This window comes from Chanodichthys erythropterus, chromosome 14 (assembly GCF_024489055.1).
Source record: "Chanodichthys erythropterus isolate Z2021 chromosome 14, ASM2448905v1, whole genome shotgun sequence".
NCBI lineage: Eukaryota > Metazoa > Chordata > Actinopteri > Cypriniformes > Xenocyprididae > Chanodichthys > Chanodichthys erythropterus.
Window position 1 is genome coordinate 25088183 of NC_090234.1, and position 22331 is coordinate 25110513.

A 22331-nucleotide genomic window follows, 5' to 3' on the forward strand; every position below is an offset into this window, starting at 1 on the left:
AACGTTACTGTAGTATGGAGCAGAGCAGGACGGAGTGTTGTGGGAGCTGAACGAGGCCGCTGGAGCGATTGCGAAACACAGCTGAGCTTTTATTATGCCACAGTCGCCGCTTCCGCTTTTCCGGTCATGAGTATGAGGTAACACAGCTTTGTTTATCATATTAGATACATTTGAGTGTGTTGAAAATGTTATAACGTTACTCTGTGTGATCGCTCAGCAGCTGCTGTGAGACACTTGTTTGAGACACACTGCAGTAAGATAGATCGATTTTAGAATATCATATTAAATGCTGGATGGCTTGTGTTGATAAATGGCATGCAATTCATTTTAAAACGTATTGTATGATGGAGAAAATGCTGTATTACTTTTACTAAAAATAAAGCTGCATCTGATTATGCTATGTTAGCTATTTGACAAAATAGTGTTTTTCTCCGAGGCATGGTAACGCATGGTACTCACAAAAAAAAATCAAGAAAATTAGATTTAAACAATAAGACTAAATGTGTTGAGCTATATAACAATAATTAGTTTTCTGTCTATAAATATATCAAAACAGTTGTTCCCTTGTCTATTAAAACTATATTAAAGCGTCTTTGGTCTTTCCATGGTTTCTACAAAATAAAACCAATTTTCTCACGATTCACAAATATTTGGAAACATTTGGGATTTTGTCAAGTGAACAAAATATATAACACTGGCCTAGTGGGATTTGGATATTTTACTGCAAAAATATTACATATTGCACCTTTAAGAGTGAAGACAGTCACCCAGCAACCTGCTAATTCCCACCAATCACATTCTTCTACTGCCACAATCTCAATCTCTATTGACTTTTAATGATCATACATGACTTCAATATTCATAAATCCTGGACTTCAGTAGGTTACTTCACGTTTATAAATGTCACCCCAAAGTAAAGCTACTGCTTTAATTACCCAAAGCCGAAGCTTAGACTCACAGAAGCTGACCAAACTGAAGGACGCTTGTTGGATTGGAAAACCTCGCTCAAAATATGAAGTGAAAACGCAACATTCCGTTCATTTAGCCTGCGCTAAAAGCCAAATTCACAACCGACTCATTAATATCCAGATACAGGACCAATGACAGTTCAATGGATGCTCATACTTACATTATGCACGCGTCAGTTGTTTTCCCAGAGATGATGATGATGATTCTGCCGCACACGCTGTTCAAACATGAACCGGCTTGTGTCGACCTCCAAACAAGCCATTCTCTCTGAGAGAACAGAAAAAAACACATTTTAAAGCACGTAAATTAGATAATCACACCTTTATGTTGCACCATAATCAAAGGGAAGTCTATTCTGTAGACATATAATTATAATTTAACATAATGTAAAATAATTCATAAGTTATTGTTCTTATGAAATTAGTTTCGAACATACCTTAACATATTTATTTTGGACTTAAACTACGGTTCAACATGTCTTAATTATTCACATAATTCTTTTACGTTGCTGTTGTAAATTCTCTGTTCTGAATGTGTGAGAGAAAAAGAACATTTTCTCATAGAGCACTAGAGGGCACCCCTGCGGTAAGGGTAAAAAAACAACAAAAAAGGACACTTCCGTCGACTTTGCGTGAGCGTTGACTGACAGTTTTTTTAACCAATTACAGTGAAGAAGAGCTTCAATGAGGCGTAGCCAAAAGCACAAACGCAGCCAATCACAGCGTAGCAAGTGCAAGCAACGGGTCCAGAAGTGAGGTGTCTATTTCTGCCGTAGATGGTATCGAATCAAGTAGAAAGTTGAAAACTGCTAATATATGGTTGAAAATTGTGATTAGAATGAATGGAACAGCATATTCAAACTTTGACAATCAAGAGCACGTTCTCAAACTAGGCGAAACTTTTGAGAAACAACCTAAAAGTGCGTTCCACACGGTACGATGTAAGTGGTATCTTTTACATTATTATCTGTATATTAGAATATTCATATAAACACATTAGTAGAAATCATATTTTGAAAAATAAAATGAGCTGTTTCTTACGTTGATACTGAAACCATACGTTGTTTTCAAACAAAACGCACAGGCATGTGAGAAGGCAGCTATGTGCTTTTCCACCTTGCTGGATAAATTCAGCTTTGTAATGTTGCTTTAAAATTATATAAAAAAAATCTGTCTTTGTGATATCCATCCTAAACGAACACCTTTTTCTCTCAGCTGAGAACCTGTGGTTTAAAATAAAATTTTGTGCAACATTTAATTCATGAGGAATTAATAACTTTACATTATAATAGGACACTTGCGCCCTCTGTAGGTTCAACAATAGTAATACACTACTTAAGTCTGCAATTGCTCATCTTATTGTTGTGAAATATGAATGTTTTCTTCCTGTTCATAGATGATTTTAAACCAGCCTCCATAGACACAACATGTGAGGGGGAACTCGAAGTAGGCAAAGGAGAGCAAGTTACAATCACACTACCGAACTTGGAGGTAGGTTTGATAACCTGGTTCTGCAAAACATTTCTTTTATGTAGCACAGATGATTCAGCTGAAATTTTTTCTCTCCCATCAACATTTACAGGGATCCACAGCACCTGTTACCGTGTTTAAAGGTTCCAAAAGGCCTTATATGAAAGAATGTATTCTCATTGTTAACCATGACACGGGAGAGTATCGTCTGGAGAAACTCAACAGTAACATTGCGGTCAAGAAGACCAGGTAATAACACTTTTGTGTTCCAAGTCATATGGATTTATCATTTATTTCATTATATATTCCTTTTAAAGCTTATTTTAAAGCTTATTTTCCTTGCAGGGCTGAGGGAAGCAGTAAGATTCAGTCACGGCTGGAGCAGCAAACCAGCAGGCTCAGTCAGCAGATGAAGACCGGTAGTGGAAGCAAGGCTCCATCCAGCACCAAGAGCTCTCCTCCCAAGGAGAAAATGTCTCCGTCATCTCCCATGGATGATATCGAGCGAGGTAATGTGTCTCGCTAAAATCTGAAAAGACTAGCAAACAAGGTTTCAGTTCAGCTAGTACAATTAGCAGGACACTAGCTTGATGAACCAAAGAAAAAAAACATGCACACCCAAAGTTTGGGGTCTTTAAGATTCCTAAAAAAAGAAATTAACACTTTTTATTCAGCAAGAGTACGTTGAATTGATCAAAAGTGACAGTAATTTTTACGTTGTTCAAATAAATGCTGATTTTTCGAATTTATCAAACTGGCAAATTGTATTTTGATTTCCACAAAAATATTAAGCAGCACAGCTGTGTCCAATATTGATATTGATAAGAAATGTTTCTTGAGCAGCAAATCAGCAAATTAGAATGATTTCTAAAGGATCATGTGACTGAAAATTAGAGTAATGATGCTGAGCTTTGCCATCACAGGAATAAATTACATTTTAAAATAAATTAAGATAAGCTGAGTACACTGTCGTCGGTTCATCCTATTGATTTTTGATTGGATGGTTGTCATAGTAGAAGCCACACTACAGGACTGTGTGTCAAATCTTCTGACACTGCCAGAATTTCGTGGGACGTAAGATTTGATCGCAGTGGTCATTACTTGGCTGTCAACGAACATGTCAAACTAGTGATCAAAGACTTCAGATTCACAAAATTCGTCTCAGGTGGCCAAATCGTGGCCTAAATGGCACAGTTTGAACCCGGCTATAGAAAGCAGTTATTTAAAATTGTAATATTTTTCAAATATGTTCAAAAACATCTTACTGACCCCAAACTTTTAGTGTAAAAGAATTCTTGAATAGTACTTGAATTCTTTTGGGAGTCCTACTAGTTTTCATGTGTTTGTGCAGAGCTCATGGCTGAGGCACGTGACATGGAGCAGATGAGCAGTGGAGACAGCTCCTCAGATTCCCACAGTTCCTCCTCATCCAGTAGCGGGGACAGTTCCAGCAGCAGCGACTCAGAGGACGAGAGTCGCCCTCCGCATAATGCGACCCCGGCGCCGCCTCAGAGCACATCTGCCCTCAACACATCTCAAAGCCGCGTGGAAGAGAGCAGCGGCCATTTCATGAACACGCTTAGTGAGTTTCAGGGCTGCTGGGGGATTTTGGTTGGTCTGACGTTCTCTTTTGTGTCTCTAATATGCTAATATTTGATTTATTCCAGAAAATGATCTCCAGTTAAGTGAGTCTGGGAGTGAAAGTGACGATGACTGACTGCAAAGATGTGTTGGATATCTGATGCTGAGAGTCAGTTTTTCAGGAAGTACAGTATCTGTTCACTAGTTAAAATTTTATGCAATATCCCTATCATCCTTTCAGTTATGAAATCTTTTCTTTCCCCCTAGTTTCTTAGTAATGCTTTCATCAGCACAAGCCGTCATTGGACACAAAGTTGGGGGGGGAGGGTCCGGGGTCTGCTGTATTAGTAAATTAAGAAAAAGTATTTATTTTGTTGAGAATGCTACTGCATTGATGTTAGTTTTATAGGAATGTCCTATAGTTGCTTCCTCAGAGGTTAGAGAAATATATCTATTTCTGAGATAATTGTGTTTAGAAAGATTACCATGGTCATGTTATAATATATATATTTTTTGAGGCTCGACATACTCAAGCACATGTGATTCAGCAGAATATTATAAGGAGTCTTAAGGAGCATTAAGCTGCCAAGCTCAGTCTCAACAATCTCAGATTTTTACACATTACCCAACCTGCAATACTTGAATTTGTCTTTTTTTTTTTTTTTTTTTTTTTTTTGGATGATTATTAAGAGATATTTGTTCATAAGAAACTGTGCCTTGTATATAAGGTGTATTTTGACTATCCATCCCATTCTCTTACATTGAAGTTTACCCATTTTTTTTTTTTTTCTTTTTTTTTTTCCAATTCCTGCTTGGAGTCCTTAAGATGTAATCTCCATTTAGATATAGAAACCTATGTGTTGTGTATGTCTTACTGTACGCCTCTGGCAGGCCCAAAAGCAACACTCTTCACTCTTAAAGGATGTCTTTATCCAGCCTTTCTTGAGCACTAATTGCAAAAATGATGTGCCATCGTATTATAGCAAGGTTGACTGATGTGGTAAATGTAGTTCTGTGGGAGACATTTGATCATTAAATTTGTGTATAGACAAATAAAGACTTGTTTTGTGATGCTTATTTGTTGATAATTTTATTGTCTTCATAGAATGCCATTTTCAGCATCTGAGCTGCAAAGTTTTTACCTAACTTCATGTTGTGGCATTATTAACTTAAGCATTACTTCTATTATATTGAGGGTTTCAACTTACAGTTAATCTTTTTGAACATTATGCAATAATTTTATGTATTTATAGATATTACTTTTTAGAGGAACAAACTTTAAAAACATGCATTGGTTTGTTTCTAAAGCAAAGATCATTTTTCCTCTGGAAATATTTAGGGGGTTTTATGCATTCAACTGTAACCGTTTCTCTGTCACAGTTAATGCCGGGAAACATGAACTTACTCATTTTCTATACAATTACAAAAATTTGCCTGGGAAACTAAGTTTCATTTGCTATGAGTTTATTTATACTTGCATTTTCAGTGCCAACCATATTATATTGATTTGCAAAGAAATTGTCTGGTATTTTTAGATAATTTGATTGGCATTAAAAGGTCTTTTTGTAGCAACAAAAAATGATTAATGCTTGTAATATATGAATATATGTTTTTTGTGTGTGTGTGTGTGTGTGTGTGTGTGTGTGTGTGTGTGTGTGTGTGTGTGTGTGTGTGATGATATCCAGTCTGACCATGGTGACAATTTAATAAACGAAGTTGTAAAGCATCTTTGAGTCATTGAGACCAGTTTTTTGACTAGTAACAATCAGTGAGGTGAGCAGTAACTGATACTTCTGCACCTTTGTTAAATTTTTGGAGTCAGTGTTTACCCCTTTTTTTCTTTATTTAAAGGTGCTAAAGAGGATCTTTTCGTCGACTGAGAAACCAAAGACGTTAGTGAGTTTTTGAAATGAGCGCATGCATAAGAACAACCCCCCTCCTTCACACCTCATTTCGAGGGAACGCCTCCCAAAACTCGTGCACGAGTATTAGAACACGAGTGTTTACCACCGGCATTCGCTGTGTCGTGTTAGTGGATTCATTATGTCGGACTCACCGCAGGTAACTCATAATCTGCAGTTGTTACTCCTGTCTCCTGACAAAAACATTGCATGCGGCGCCTGTAGAGTGTGGAAAGTTACTGGAGCGCGCAGCCACGCTCATCTCTCACAAGGAACGTAATGGCAGTGATTGACAAGCCAGAGGGCCAATCCGTGCACGTCTTTCACAAGGAACGTAATGGCAGTGATTGACAAGCCAGAGGGCCAATCGTTTACACAATTATCGCGTAAACGATTGGCTGATGTTTTTAAGGCCCTACCTCGTGCACAGATGATGTATATTAATAGTATTCCTGTCAGTGCACCTAATAAATAGTCTTTTATCAGTTAGTAAAGACAGTTTCAAGTAATATTGCAAAAATGTATAAAACAAAACATCCTCTTTAGCATCTTTAAAAGAAATTAATACTTGTATTCAGCAAGGATGTGTTAAATTGATTAAAAGTGACTTTTACATTGTTGTAATTGTTTAGCTTTTCCATCACAGAAATTTTAAATATTAGAAAACTCTTACTTAAAAGTATATTATTTTGCAATATTACTGATTTACTATAATTTTGATGAAATAAATGCAGCCTTGGTAAGCTTCTTACATTGTTTATTATGATTTTATAGTAGTAACAGTATTTTGGCGGAAACAATGGTTGCCGAGGTAAATGTTTGAAAGGATAGTAACCCTTTTACAGAATCTCAAGAAGCCGTTGATCACGATGACAAGCGAGTTTACTCAAGTTCATGCGCAGGGGAAGAGCTGCTTCTGGCACAGACTGCCATTACAGGGCAAAGCACTGCTGTAGCAGGATTGTTGTGCGTGCACTGTGCTGTGACTGCGAGATTAGATATGTTTTCAAATTCATTGTTTAGAACTGGATTATTTTTATGCAGGCAGGACAACAGTGGAATAAAATGCCTGACATCGGTATTCCTCAGCGCTGGGACTCGGACAACCAGCACACTGATAGGTGGTGATAAACAAAAAACCATGGACGACTTGGATGGTCCTAGCTTTCTGACATCATTATACTGGCTTTTTGGAAAAGGTTATTTTCAAACGACACATCAAATGCAGGTAAAAGTTCATAAAAAAGCATAGGTTCAGTGTTGGACTGACATTAGTTTAAGCTCGAAATCTTTACGTGCGGTTCATGTTTTAAATCTTTTACTACATTTAATGAATGAGTTGGCATTTTCCGTGAAAATATGAAAATATTATATCCACAAGCGGCGAAGAGGTGACGTCTGCTGAATAGCGTTCATACATCCCTATATTAACCACAAACTTTATAAATTTAACATAACCCTCTGTTGCTTCTCGCATGTCGGTCAAAAATGAATGATTTATTTATTTATTTTCGTTTCAATGAAATGAATGTAGGCCTATATTTTAGTATGTTTTTATTTAATATTTTGTATTTTTAGGATATTTTATGGTAGCCTACTAAATTATAATTACAATAGTTACATTCCAATTATTATTTTTTTGAGCATAGACCTGAAAATTAAATTTCCAACTTAAAACTGTCATAAATTTTGAACGTTTTAGAGCACAGGCTTAATTTTGACCTCTTTTCAAAGACAATTGGCAAATTATTGCTGAAGTGAAAAAAAGTTTAAAAAGGTACTACATAATATTATGTTTATTATGAAAAATTAACAATTTTATTTTCATTTTTTCATATGAAATATATAGTGGTTAAACGGATCCGTTGATCCGTGATCCGTACGGACCAAGCCCCACGGTTCGGGACGCATGTGATTCACGGTTCATTTGCAAGTTTCACCGCAATAGAGTGAACAGGTTATAATTTGAACGTGTTTTGTCTCGCTATTTCACACATTAAATAGATATAAAACCATTCTGTTATCGGTACGCACAGACGCGCATACAAGGCTCGCGCGCACAGAGAGCGAGCGAGAGAGAGGCGCGTTTAAGATAGCTCTTAAACCATAAATTTATTTCTCTTTCGCGTCCTCAATGCACTTGGATGGTCACATACACGCATTATGTCAGTCAAAATACCCCTCTCGGCAAGTATTCTCGTAAACACATTCGGTTATGTCTTTATTGAACGAGGTGAGAATTCGCAATCGGATGTGTATCTATCGGATGTGTGCGTTACTCTTAAAGTGACAGTAACCTATAAATACCTGCTGTTGTCTGTCATGTAAATCAAACAACAAAACACAGCTTTAACAAAGATTAATCTATATTACATTTACACAGTGAACAGTTTCATTTTATATTTAATTATTACATTTCTGTACATGAAAATTAATACTACAGTTATTTTATATTTTATTTGTAACTTTGTTGCATTTATCTATGCTTGATTGGTGTACAGTATTTGTTCTTTTTACAGTCTGTTCACTTGCCTTTAATAATGTATTAGTTAGGCTTGTAGTTTCTGTTGTGGTATCAGAGTAGTTAAAGTGGGTAATAAATGCAAAGTTAAGTTACCCCCCAACCCCTAATTATTATTTTTTTTTTTTGCTGATCCAAAAAATGATCCGATCCGTGACTTCATAACCACGATGTGATCCGAAACCATGAGTTTTGTGATCCGTTGAACCACAAGAAAAATATATTTTCAAAAAAATGTTTCACTCTAAAACTGCAAGAAAATCAAAGCCATAAATCTAAAAAAAATTGATCAACTTGATATCTTTCAGTAAGATTTTGTTTGGCCAGGACAATTTAAACTTTTCGAATCATGTCCATGATTTTTGTGTGTGTGTGTTCACATAGCAAGTGCCAAAACCTTTACCAAGTTTCATACCATTCCAATGAATTAAAAAATTCTAAAAAAAAAACAAAACATAAATTGTTTTGGTCAAAAATTACCCAAGAGCACCAGAGGTTTAAACATTAACATTAAACTTTTGCCATGTTGGTTCTTGTGAAATTAAAATGTTTTATTAAATCTTTTTTGTTTATTTACTTTAAAAAATTTTAATTAATGCAGATAGAGCACAGCAAAATCTACGGCCCACTTTGGAAGTCCAAATATGGACCATTGGTTGTTGTTAATGTGGCCAGTGCAGACCTCATAGAACAGGTTCTGCGGCAAGAGGGTCGCCATCCCATCCGCACTGACATGCCCCACTGGAGAGGCTACCGGAAACTCCGGAATCATGCCTATGGACCCCTCACAGAGTAAGTGACACCGGAGACCCGAGTACAACTGGCACAAGCATTCATCTGTCAATTACACATGCATCCCACAGATAATGTTCAGCCATAATGCTGTCAGCTTCTGCAAAAGTACACACACACACACAACCTGCAGATGTTTTTAAAAACATTTGTCAAATAGGCATATAGTGTGCATGTCTGAACTTGTATTGAATAGCTAGCAGCTTGCAAGTGATAGTGAGTAATGTACAAAATGGAAACATGACTGAGGACACACCACGTTATGTGCGTTAAACAATGAACCAAAGAAATTCTTGTCATTTGTGCTTCATAATCTCATTTTAGTGAGACAAATAGGGAATTGTTTTCGAGACCTTACAGTGAACACTGAACAATGAAATTGCAGTGAACCCTTTAGGAGTTCAATCAATTCACTGAGTTCTAAATTATTATGCAAGTTACATATCAGTGGGATTTCCGTACAATAAACATTCAGATTTTAGTTTTTCAAAGAAAGTGTTTGTTTATTTGATTTCTGCATATCTTTTTACTGGTATCAATTTCAGAGAGGTTTGTTTTTCCAGGTCTACTTAAGTAAATGGAAACTCTTCTTTTAAGAGGTTGTTCCACACAGTTAAGCAATTCACAGTTCTCATGCAAGATGGGGAGGAAGAAAGATCTTTCTGCAGATGAAAAGCATGAAATGGTGCAATGTCTTGCAAAAGGCATGAGTCTTGTGAAAACTGAATGGAGATTATCAAACTATCGTAAGAGTTTTGAGTAATTTACAGTACAGCAGAACTCAGTCAGATAAAGGCTTATTAAGGAAATGAATTGTATTAAAAGGACAGCAAAAAAAAAAAGAAAAGAAATTGAGCATCAAACAGGTATTTAAAGCCACTGGTGTCTCTGAAGTCTCTAGATCCTCTCCATGCAGGCTGGCAGTTTTGCGTAAAGTTACATTTCAGCCACAGCTAAACAAAGCTCAAAAAGAGAAACATTTACAGTGGGTTTAGATTTTTTTTTTTCACTGACAACTACCATATATGGATGGTCTTGATCAGCGGTGTCCAAACTCGGTCTTGGAAGGCCCATGTCCTGCAGAGTTTCGCTCCAACTTGCCTCAACACACCTGCTTGGAAGATTCCAGCCAATAGTAAGACCTTGATTAGCTGGTTCAGGTGTGTTCAATTAGGGTTTGAGTTAAACTCTGGGACAGTGGCCCTCCAGGAGCAGGACTGGACACCCCCAGTCTAGATGGATGGTTGGTGAGTGGCCATTCTATTTAAAGGGTTTGTTCACCCAAAAATGAAAATTCTGTCATTAATTATTCACCCTCATGTCGTCCCACGCCCGCAAGACCTTTGTTCATCTTCAGTACACAAATTAAGATATTTTTGATGAAATCCTAGAGTTTTTTTTATTTATTTTTTATCCCCCATAGAAAGCAATGTAATTACCACATTCAAGGTAGTAAAAACTTCATTAAAATAGTCAACATGACTACAGTGGTTCAACCTCAATGTTATGAAGTGATGAGAATACTTCTTGTGAGCAAAAACAAAACAAATATAATGACTTTATCCAACAAGTTCGTCTCTCCCGTGTCATTGTCCTATGCTGTTTACGTTCAGCGCTTCCAGGTTCTACGTCAGAACGCCGACTCAAAGTGTTCTCGTCGCTTAAGGTTCAACATTTGAACCGCTGTAGTCACATTGACTATTTTAACAATGTCTTTACTACCTTTATAGTTAAGACATTGTCCTTTTTATACAATAATTTTTTGACCGAGTTCTCTTGTACTGTAAATTACTCAAAAATCTTACGATAGTTTGATAATTTCCATTCAGTTTTCACACAATATTAGTTGTTTTCATGTCTTTTTATTTTCATCTTTAGAAAGATCTTTCTTCCTCCCCATATTGCATGAGAACTATGAATTGCTTAATAACTTGGAACAACATCTTTAAGTAGGTTTTCTGTTTACCTAAGAAGACCTGGCAAACTACTGAATAAACCTGTCTGAGACTGATATCGGTTATTTAAAAAAGATATGAGAAATCAAACAAACGAACACTTTCTTTGAAAAACTAAAATCTGAATGTTTATTGTACTGAAGTCACTTGCATAATACTTTACAACACAGTGTAAATGCAAGTGTAAGTGGGGAAACATCTTTATTTTTAAAAGTGTACTCTTTTATTGTTCAGAGGTCAATCGTAGAATGACCATGAGATAACTGCATAAATTTGATTAAAAATACCTCATAATCAATGTTCTGAACTTATTTTGAATATAAAATGCTATATCTTAGCAAATTATCATGCAAAGACATGACAGTCATTATTCTTACAGAAATGACAGTACTCATAATGTATTTATTGTCCTGTGACAGAATGGGAGCAGAATGGCAGCGCATCAGAAGCATTCTGAATCCTCGCATGCTGAAGCCCAAACACGTGTCCTCCTACACTAATGCCATTAATGCCGTGGTCAGCGACTTTATTGAGAAGGTGGCTAAGCTTAAGACAACAAAAGGCAATGACGTTATGGTGTATGACCTGGCAGGAGAACTGTACAAGTTCGCCTTTGAAGGTAAATAATGCTGTGTAGTTTCAAGGTCAAGATAATTAGGCATTGTCAGGCATTCATATGAGCAGTTTTAATGAATTGATGATTTACAGTAGTGAATCAAGTGAGTAGGGTGACCAAACGTCCTGTTTTCCCAGGACATGTCGTGCTTTCACGTCCTGTCCTGGCCGTCCTGGTTGTTTTTTATAAAGTGATGAAACTGTCCTGGTTTTCATTGTTTTTCATTGGGCCATTAAATTTACCGGTGTTACAAGATTTTCGGTTTCCAAAGGGGTATTTTTTTTAGTTATTTATTATTTTTCTAATACAGAAGAGACATTATTTATATCATTATTTCATTTGTTATTTTTGAAACTTTTCATAATAAAACATGTTGAGTAACCTCTGAGAAGCTGAAATCTGAATTTGTGTCTTTGGTTATAGATAGTATTTTGTAATATAACAATTTTCTATCCATACAGAGGAGGCATAGGCCTACTTTAAATGTATTGAAATTATAAGGCGTCTTTGAGTAAATTTCGAGTATCATTTGAGTATCTCATTGCCGGGCCGAGTTTCCTGGTTTTCGCTAATCAAAATATGGTCACCCTATACAAAGGGTCAATGCCACACATTAGATAACAAAGGCCACTGATTATAAAGAGCATCGGCCTTGATGAGTTCATAGCTTAGGCATTTGCAGCTGACTTTATCTTAATCTCTCTTCCTTTTAAATAGATCAATGTCAAAAGAATACCTAGAAAGCAATTGTACTCTCATATATCTTGGGCTTAAGAATAAACTTAAGGATTTATTGTTTTGTTGTACTTTGCTATATTTAATATATATACTTGGTAAAAAGCATTGTGTCCATTACACTAATATTGTTAATAATATTGCCTCTTTCCTTCACAAGGAATATGCTCAGTGTTATTTGAAACTCGTATGGGGTGTCTGAATGATGAGGTTCCTGAAGAAACACAGAAGTTTATCTACTCTGTGGGCGAAATGTTCCGGCTTTCTCCCATCGTGATCCTGTTTCCCAAATCTCTCTGGCCCTACATGCCTTTTTGGAAGCATTTTGTGGCTGTTTGGGACCATTTGTTCAAAGTTGGTTAGTCTGTTTTTATTATTGTTAATAAATAAATATTAAAATTAATACAGTTATTATTATTTATAAAAATGTTTTTTTTAATTAATTAATTAACTATATATATATATATATATATATATATATATATATATATATATATATATATATGTAAACTACAGTTCAAAAGTTTGAGATTAAGATTTTTTTGAAAGTAAAGTAATACTGTTATGAATTAAAATAATCAGTACTGACAGTAAAGACACAAAAGATGTTACAAAAGATTTATATTACAAATAAACTTTATTCATCAAAGAATCCTGAAAAAAATGTATCAGTTTCCACAAAAACATTAAGCAGCACAATTGTTTTCAACATTGTTAATAAACAGAAATATTTCTTGAGCAGCAAATCAGCATATTAGAAGGATTTCTGAAGGATCATGTGACACTAAAGACTGGAGTAATGATGCTGAAAATTCTGCTTTGTTCAGCTTTATATTGTAATAATATTTCACAATATTACTGTTTTGACTGTATTTTTGATCAAATAAATGCAGCCTTGGTGAGCATAAGTGACTTCTTTCAAAAACATTAAAAATCTTACCAACTCCAAACTTTTGAATGCTGGTGTAGAGCAACTATATTCAAACTATAGTAATGAATTGTCATTACCAGGTAATAGCATGACAGTCATCCTTAAATATGCTGGGGTTTTTTTGCACAGCGGATGAACTGGTGCAGAAGAAGATGACAGAGATTCAGGAAATGGTGAAACACGGGCAGCCAGTGGAGGGCGAGTATCTCACACACCTCCTGATCAGTGAACAGATGTCCATCACTGAGGTTTTGGGAAGCATTACAGAGCTTCTTCTGGCTGGAGTCGACACTGTAAGTATCTTCACTCTCTTTCATTATATAAACAATGATCGCAACATTTGATTTAAAACTAAAGGAAATAACTGTCGTTACTATTTGTAAAATGTTTTACATTGAGAATTTTCCATGTGTGCGCCATTTAGACTTCAAACACTATTTCTTGGGCGCTATATCACTTGGCACGGGAGCCAGAGATCCAGCAGAAGCTGCATGAGGAGGTGATCAGCGTCTGCCCGGGTGACAAGGTGCCCTGCAGTGATGATATCATGAGGATGCCATTGCTAAAGGCCGTCGTTAGAGAGACTCTTCGGTACAGCATAAACTGTATCTCTCCATTATATTGTTATAAACATATTTAATAAGAGCAAAAAGAGCTATCGGATATGCTAGTTCAGCGCCAGAGAGAAAACAGGTCCTCTGCCTACTTCCATACTAGCAAGTCAAACCAAATGTAGTACCTACAATACAGTATTTGATTTTAGACACATCACGTATAGTCAGGGATGGGCAGTATTTCTGATACATGTATTTCAAATACGTATTTCAAATACAAAATAGTATTTTGTAATTGGTATTTGATAGGTTTGATGAAAATGGCTTTCTATTTTGTATTTTTGTAGTTTTAAAATACTGTAAAATGCTTTATAAGAAGAAGACACGATGACATCAATGCAGCCTCTTATTGGTGCTACTCAGTGGTTTGCCCAGATTTGTTGAGTTCAGAATAGATGTTAAGCTTTGGTGTTCTTAGTAGCCTAGGCTAAATAGTTTACCAATTTACATAATGTTCTCGAAAACAATTAAACCGAGCAGCAGCCCCCTATATTTATGATTAACTATCAGTTGATTAATTAGTTATAAACTAGTTGCTATGAATACAGGTTCCATCAGTTGTCTTCTATTGAATGACTTGTCTGTCATTGAGTCAGTGTTGCTGATGCAAAGTAGGCCCTTTGTTACCAAACACCAAGTAACTAAATTAGAATACAATTATAAATAATTTGCAAACTGTTAAACATTTAATTGTTGGTTGGTTGCTTCATCTGGGAGATCACAAGGATATGTGAATATTTGATCTGTTAAATCCACAATATGTAAATTTTCTCTGCAAGAGGTCACTTATTCAGTCGCTTATCCTTGATTTTGAGGAATCATGGGATGTGTTGTTTTCACATCTACAGACAGTGGAAAAGAATCGGGATGGGACTCGGACAGAAATCATGTTCATGGATGAGATTTTTAACGTTACTGAAGTATAAAGCAGAGCAGGGCCGAGTGATGTTGGAGCTGAATGAGACCGTTGGAGAGATTGCTAATGAGAGATGAGTGCGATATATCTCGAGAGCAGTGGAACTTTTATTATGCCACAGTTGCCATTTCTGCTTTTTTTTGGTCTAGCGTATGTGGGGTAACGCAGCGCTGTTTATCATATTAGATAAATTTGTGTGTTGAAAGTTGTTATGATGTGTTCGCTTGGCGGCTACGATGAGACACTTGTTGCACACTGCAGTAAGCTAGATCGATATTAGTCATGGTAAAACATGGTACTCCCGGTAAATCAAGAAAACAAAATTTAATAAGCTACATAACATGAGGAATATAATGCGTTGTTGGTGTTTCCATGGTTTCTACAAAATAAAACCGGAATTCGAGGGTAACGCGGGTAACGTTAATTGATAGGCAACGCACGGACACACTCCTTGTCCTGGATAAAATTGCATATTTCTCTGGATTTAAACATTTGTGGAAACAAATTTGGGATTATGTAAGTACACAAGTCAACAAAATATATAACATTGTTCAAGTGGTTTTTGGATATTTTAATCCAAAAATCCTACTGTACATATTGAGCCTTTAACTGGTTGCATATGTCAGATTTATTGATTGACTCGGGCAGAGAAAAGCTGTTGCTATCAAACGTTGTTTACTTAAAGGTTTAGTTCACCCAAAAATGAAAATTCTGTCATTTATTACTCACCCTCATGCCGTTCCACACCCGTAAGACCTTCATTAATCTTCGGAATACAAATTAAGATATTTTAGTTCAAATCCGATGTCTCAGTGAGGCCTTCATTGGGAGTAATGTCACTTCCTCTGTCAAGATCCATAAAGGTACTAAAAACACATCTAAATGAGTTCATGTGAGTACAGTGGTTTAATATTAATATTATAAAGCGACGAGAATATTTTTGGTGCGCCAAAAAAAACTAATAACGACTTATTTAGTGATGGCCGATTTCAAACAATGCTTCAGGAAGCATCGGAGCACAGTGAATATGTGTATCGAACATGGTACCGAATCTGCAGTTCGGAGCGCAAAAGTCACGTGATTTCAGCCGTTTGAACCGAGATCCGATTCATGATTCGATACATTGATTCATAATGCACCGATGTTTCCTGAAGCAGTGTTTTGAAATCGGTCATCACTAAATAAGTCGTTATTTTGTTTTTTGCCGCACCAAAAATATTCTCGTCTGTTTATAATATTAATATTAAACCACTGTACTCACATGAACTGATTTAGATGTGTTTTTAGTACCTTTATGGATCTTGACAGAGGAAGTGACATTACTACCTATGCAGGCCTCACGGAGCCATCGGATTTGAACTAAAATATCTTAATTTGTGTTCCGAAGATTAATGAAGGTCTTACGGGTGTGGAACGGCATGAGAGTGAGTAATAAATGACAGAATTTTCATTTTTGGGTGAACTAACCCTTTAATCAACCGAGTCAGTGTAATGGTAAAGGATAGATCAAATAGGCCAATTGATGAAAGGTTTGCGAAGAAATTTCATGCTCCCTTGTAAAAGTATTTTTTAGTATTTTTAAAATACAAAAATACAGTAGTTTATTTTGATACACGGTGTGGCTGCTGTAATTTGTAGTTTATTTTGATGCACTTAAAATTATTTTATTTTAAAATACATTTGCCCAACCCTGCGTATAGTGTTATCCTGCTAAATTAATCCTCCAAACATGTTCTCTGGCATTCTCAGGTTATATCCAGTGGTTCCTGGGAATGCTCGTGTCGTTGCTGAAAATGAAATAGTGGTTGGTGGTTATCTGTTCCCTAAAAATGTAAGCTACACTACAAACCTCCATTCCATAAACATATCTGTGAATAGACGGTCCAAACTAATCAGTGCTGTGTATTTGGTGTTTTCCAGACTCTGTTCCACCTCTGCCACTTTGCGGTGTCCTATGATGAGAAGGTGTTCCCCAATCCTTCTGCTTTTCTCCCCCAGCGATGGGACCGGGGGCAAAAGCAGTTAAACCAGCACCCCTTTGGGTCTTTGCCGTTTGGCTTCGGCATTCGGGCCTGCCTGGGCCGCAGAGTGGCTGAATTGGAGATGTACCTCCTCTTGTCCCAGGTTAGAGTGCATATCAGTCACAGTCAGCACCATTGTGTAGCTGTGATGTTTGTATTATTATATTAGTAGAAAAATGTTCTTGTTTAACCTCACCGTTACATGCAGATGATTCAATCTGATGGCATTTTCACATTTTTGCATGTTTTCAGTCTCAGAACTTTGGCTAATGTTCTGGAAAAGGTTATTTTAACCCCTTAACTGTCACCGTCCCACAGGTGGGACGTTTGCCATTACATATTTAAAACAGTAATATTCTGTACTAAACCTAAACGAATCTTGATAAACTATATATCATTTGAAAGCTTAGAATCTGTAGTTTACATATTTGGTGACTGATTTCCAAAATAAATTACATAGGAGCAGTAATTTATCAATTTGCAACAAGCATATTTTCATACTCATAAGGCATGTTCAGACCTTTATTTTGAAATTGCAATGAACATGAAAAATCATTAAAGATTGGTTGAAACATGTTTGTTTTCATGCCAAGAGTTCAAAAGATAACATCCATTCAATTTTTTGAGAAAAAAAGGTCTGAAAATGTTTTTAATAGGAAAAAAAATACATTTATGATTGTGGCACCGATCTATAACCTAGGCCTACATACATGTTATTTTTATGTTTATTAGAGGCTGAATTCATATCAAATTCTGCCAAAATTCCCATACTACTTCTATATAGAATATCTACTTCATAAATTGTATGAAAATAATGTAAATATATGGTTCAGATCACTCAAACCATATATGGAAATGGAGGCGCCTTTATATGGTCAGTAATGGAGCTTGGTTGTCATCTAGTGAAAAAGTGTGGTACTGCGCCCAAACAAAATCTTACTGAAAGCTCATTTTTTGAGATATCAACCTGAAATTTGGAACACAACTTGTTCAGATTTTTGGCTTTGATTTCCTTGCAGCTTTAGAGTAAAACTTGTTTTGTAAAATATATATTTTATTTAAAATATAAAATATTATATTTTTACATTTTACATTTTTATAAACATAAACTTCTATAACTTTTTTTCTGTTTCACTTACATAAGTTTTTTCACATCTACAATAATCTGCCAAATTTCATCTTTAAAACAAGACCAGCCTTTTGTCTATACTCCAAAGTATGCTTGAATTACAACCATTTAAGTTTGGATAGTGCATTTTCTTGTCTAAAAAAAAAAGTGGGGGTGACAGTTAAGGGGTTAAAGTTATGAACAAGTGCTCTTCCAGTAACATTAAAAGAACATTAGTTATGTTATAATGTTATGAAAATATTAGCACAAAAACGTTATTTATAAAACGGTTAGTTCCAGTCCTTGATCAATAGCTTTTATTCACGATAAAACTCGGCTATGATCGCTTCACCCAACAGTTCTGTATATCACTACACAACACTATTAGCAACAACTCTTAGCAACGTAAACATATGTTTGTTCTCATTGATATTGTTCAATGAAGCTTACTGTATTATAGTAGAGTATTGTGAGAGAGAGAGAGAGAGAGAGAGAGAGAGAGATCGAGTGAACAAGTGTACCAGCATTTAGATAGCGGTTAACTTCAGGTCAGTCCTATGTTCCTAATAAAAAAATCTGTTTTAATGTTCGCTGCAATTTCTTGTCTTTTAACAGTTAATGGGTTTCCCCGTGCCTTGACACTGACACTGACAGCCATAGTAAAAGCATTTCTTGTTCTGTGTTCACAAGTTTCGGTTATTTCAATGTAAAAGTCTTCCCTACTGGCTGACTCATTCATAAAGACAGTCTTTGCCGCCATCTAATGGCGTAATAATGTAACTTCCTTTGCTGTTCACGGTCAGGGACTAGTTTTTCCAGCGAAAGGAAGGCTTTAATGATTTTACTTCATGAAAGTTGCATTGATACATATTTTTTGGCCTTAATATTTGTATTGTGTGGTAACTGTTTTATAAAAGCAATAAGCCCTGTGAAGCCGTGGTTTACAGTGAATTTATAACAGCTAAGAAGGTTTTAGTCACTCTGCATCGTGCCTAACAACGCCCCTTAGCTGTTGTAAATTCACTGTAAACCATGGCTTCTTGGGGCTTATTAGTGCTTTATTATACAATGTTTTTTTCTAAAACAATGTTTTTTTCTAAAAGTTTGTCTTGTTACTATGGATCCCCTAAAGCAGGGGTTCTCAACCTTTTGCTAGCTGGGCCCCCCCCCAAAGCTGGTTCATTGCAGTTGGGGCCCCAGTGCGTGTGAGCATTTCACAAAAACTAAAGGAAAGCTTTAACTGTAGCCTATATTCTGACTAGTTTATTCGTTTATATATATACAGGGTGCGATTTGTGAAAAAAACAGAGGGGAGGATGTTTTGAAATGTTATTATAATTTTTTTTTTAATTTGTTAAAAACCACTAGTGCTATATACTATTTTTTGGCAGCTGTTACAGAAACATTTTATTTTTTTATTTTTTTTTTAAATCTTCTGATTTAACCTTGAGATTTGAAGTATTACATAGCTTAGATATTTGCACCACTAAAATGCAATTAATTATTCTTAATTTCTGATAGAAATGCAAAATCATTCGGTAGTTATTAATAGAATAACGAGACACAAACCTTTACATTCAATCGCGTTTGGCCCCATTTATTTTTGATCACAGTGCATACACGTTTACCTCATATTGTATTATATAGAATTGAAGCTGGGCCGTACGCAGGGTTTCATAATTCCCGAAGTCAGAAAATGTTGTTTGCTTGGGGGTACGGGGGCATGCTCCCCCGAGAAAATTTTGATTTCCCTGGTGTACATATGTGCATTTTAAGACGTTTCAAGGCCAACAAATTGGATAACAATAGCATTAAAACCATGTTGTTCAACCACTGTTGTTCAACTGAAGCTCACTTGCACCTTTTCCGCGCTCGCTTGACTGGCGCCTGGCACTGAGACGGGGGTTGGTATTTCAGCCATAAACCCTCCCCCCATCCCCTCCTACAAATCGCACCCTGTGTGTATATATATACGACCTCGCGTTTTATACGTTTGCAGCCTCTGAAACTTCCGGTTCGATTTTCTGCATTTTTCGCATCCATAGCAAATATTTTGAGGGTTTTTTTTTTTGACAATTGATCGACCAAATGACGATTATAAAAAGACGAATACGACAGTTTCGGACTCAGTCAGGGTGCAAGGACCTTAAACTTTTGAGGCTTGCGCAGCTTCTCGAGGAGAAATCAAACAAGCGCCGTTTTCTTAAGTCTATGAGCGCAGCACACACAAATAAACTAAATTGACATACTGCAGTTAAATTTCAAAACGTGGTGTTTTTATATTATAACATTTGAATACAGTTCAGCAACATACATCTCACGACCTGACGACCAAGAGAGCTGACAATTGACCATCACTTAATTGACCATCACCGATTGAAAATGTGACACTGATATGACAGTTCAACAAACAAGTTAATAATATTAAGTCACTTACATTTTAGACGAAATAATGACTCTTTTGGTCTATTTTAGCAGCGATAGATCCGATGAATCCAAACAAAGATCACAACATGGCGCATCTCACAGCAACAGTCAATCGTGTTTTGAATGATTCAGTGTTTTGAACAAATCGTTTGTGTCAAAGATTCAATGACCCATTACAAACATCTGTCTCATTCTTGATGAATCGGCCGTTTGAACGAATCGTGAATGAACGACTCAATGACTCGCTTAATAAAACCGCTTATCAACTGCATTTGCGCTCACTATCGACAAACCAATCAAATTTGTTCCAACCTTTTTTTTTTAATCAGTCCAAACACATTTAAATTTTTATTCACGAGTTATGTATATACAAAACTATAACTTTTTATGACAGTAGTTTAGTGATAAAAAAAATTTGCAATTTTTTTTGTCAGGTTTTTTTCCTCCATCACTCGCGCCCCCCCCGGGAGAGTGTCCGCGTCCCCCCGGGTGAGAACCACTGCCCTAAAGGGACATGGTGGCAGAAAAAAATTGGGATGGAGGAAAAATGTTCCCCTGAGAAACTTTGTGTTCCCTCGCAAAGATATTATCATTCCCTTGCTGTGAGCTCGGACAAACGCTTCCTCTTTAATGTCCCGCTGGACTGGCTGTAGTGTTTCAGTCAGCTCCAAAAAAATTTTCCTCCCATCCCAATTTTTTTCCACCACCACATCCCTTTAGGGGCTCCGTTTGTTTCAGAATGTTGGACGTTCTAATTTTTTTCAGAATGTTTGGAACATTAAAAAGTTTGTTGTCAAAATGTTTGCAGAAGGATGAAATGGAACGTTTCCTTAATGATTTCATAACCAAGAAAAAGGTTTTTAAAACATTTAAAAAAAACTGGACATTTTGAACATTCAGAAAACATTCAGAAATAACATTGTCATATCTTAATGTGAAAATTAGCAAACCATTCTTAGAACATATTTTTGTTAGCTGGGTATATACATTGAGTCTGAGGCAACATTTTAAAATGGAAATGATTTGAAAACAAAGATATACACTTTTAGGTCAGTCCATGAATTTTGAACCCATCCATGTCACCAGTGATTGTCCTGCCCCAGTTTATCTGATCATTTTAGTGTGTAAGTTTTAGATATTTCACTAGTCTGCAGTCCTTCACCTTTGATCCAACCTTCTCTGCTATTACAGAGATAATTCTGCTTGTCAATGAGTAACTAAGATTCATGTTTTAAGCATTTGGCCTTCAATGAACTATACATGTCTCACATCAATATGCTTTTATTTTATTTCTTTTGCAGTTAATTAAACATTATGAAGTGCGCCCAGACCCTTCAGGAAGGACTGTGAAGCCGATCACACGAACTCTGCTGGTCCCTGCCACATCTATAGACCTTCAGTTTATTGATAGGTAAAAAGAGCAAGAGGAACCAGTCAAAGCAAAATGCTTCTGTATAAATAACTGCACTTCTCAAGCATTGTGCCTCTAGATGATGTTGTTTGCATATTTGATATGACACATACTGTATAATTTAAAAATATAACTACAATGCGCATTAATTGCTGACTAAATTACGTGGCTTTACTGTTGCCTTTTTCAGGACTTATTTGCCTGGTTTCACAGACAAGGCTTAGGCTGCTCCAAGACTAAAATGCATGTTTGAGCTGTCTTAACTGAAAGCAACTTGAACTGATATATCTTAAAATATATCAGTGCCGTTGTTTTGTCTCAAGATGCACACCAGTAATGTTTTTTTTTTTTCTATGGCATGTTT

At 36.1% G+C, this 22331-nt stretch overlaps 2 protein-coding genes across 2 annotated transcripts; both read left to right on the forward strand.

Annotated features, from left to right (window-relative positions):
- The first annotated feature begins 1702 nt into the window (after positions 1-1702).
- On the forward strand, positions 1703-5673 carry eaf2 (ELL associated factor 2). Its single transcript, XM_067410723.1, has 6 exons — positions 1703-1909; positions 2365-2459; positions 2551-2687; positions 2784-2947; positions 3790-4020; positions 4106-5673. Exons 1-6 carry the CDS (start codon positions 1807-1809, stop codon positions 4153-4155), a joined length of 780 nt encoding a protein of 259 aa, XP_067266824.1. The 5' UTR covers positions 1703-1806; the 3' UTR covers positions 4156-5673.
- A 1150-nt stretch (positions 5674-6823) lies between these two features.
- Positions 6824-21995, forward strand: cyp27a3 (cytochrome P450 family 27 subfamily A member 3). The gene is made up of 9 exons (XM_067410722.1): positions 6824-7148; positions 9043-9233; positions 11608-11807; positions 12700-12897; positions 13600-13763; positions 13895-14061; positions 16750-16831; positions 16921-17124; positions 21858-21995. The coding sequence occupies exons 1-9, from the start codon at positions 6921-6923 to the stop codon at positions 21969-21971; spliced, it is 1548 nt and encodes a 515-aa protein (XP_067266823.1). The 5' UTR covers positions 6824-6920; the 3' UTR covers positions 21972-21995.
- Positions 21996-22331: the final 336 nt, after the last annotated feature.

Bases quoted from the DNA above. Each gene is read 5' to 3' on its own strand.
- eaf2 (XM_067410723.1), top strand. From the start codon at position 1,807: ATGAATGGAACAGCATATTCAAACTTTGACAATCAAGAGCACGTTCTC. The intron at 2,460-2,550 runs GTAGGTTTGATA...CAACATTTACAG, and splicing joins TCACACTACCGAACTTGGAG to GGATCCACAGCACCTGTTAC. The intron at 2,688-2,783 runs GTAATAACACTT...TTTTCCTTGCAG, and splicing joins ATTGCGGTCAAGAAGACCAG to GGCTGAGGGAAGCAGTAAGA.
- cyp27a3 (XM_067410722.1), top strand. From the start codon at position 6,921: ATGTTTTCAAATTCATTGTTTAGAACTGGATTATTTTTATGCAGGCAG. The intron at 7,149-9,042 runs GTAAAAGTTCAT...TAATTAATGCAG, and splicing joins AAACGACACATCAAATGCAG to ATAGAGCACAGCAAAATCTA. The intron at 9,234-11,607 runs GTAAGTGACACC...GTCCTGTGACAG, and splicing joins GCCTATGGACCCCTCACAGA to AATGGGAGCAGAATGGCAGC.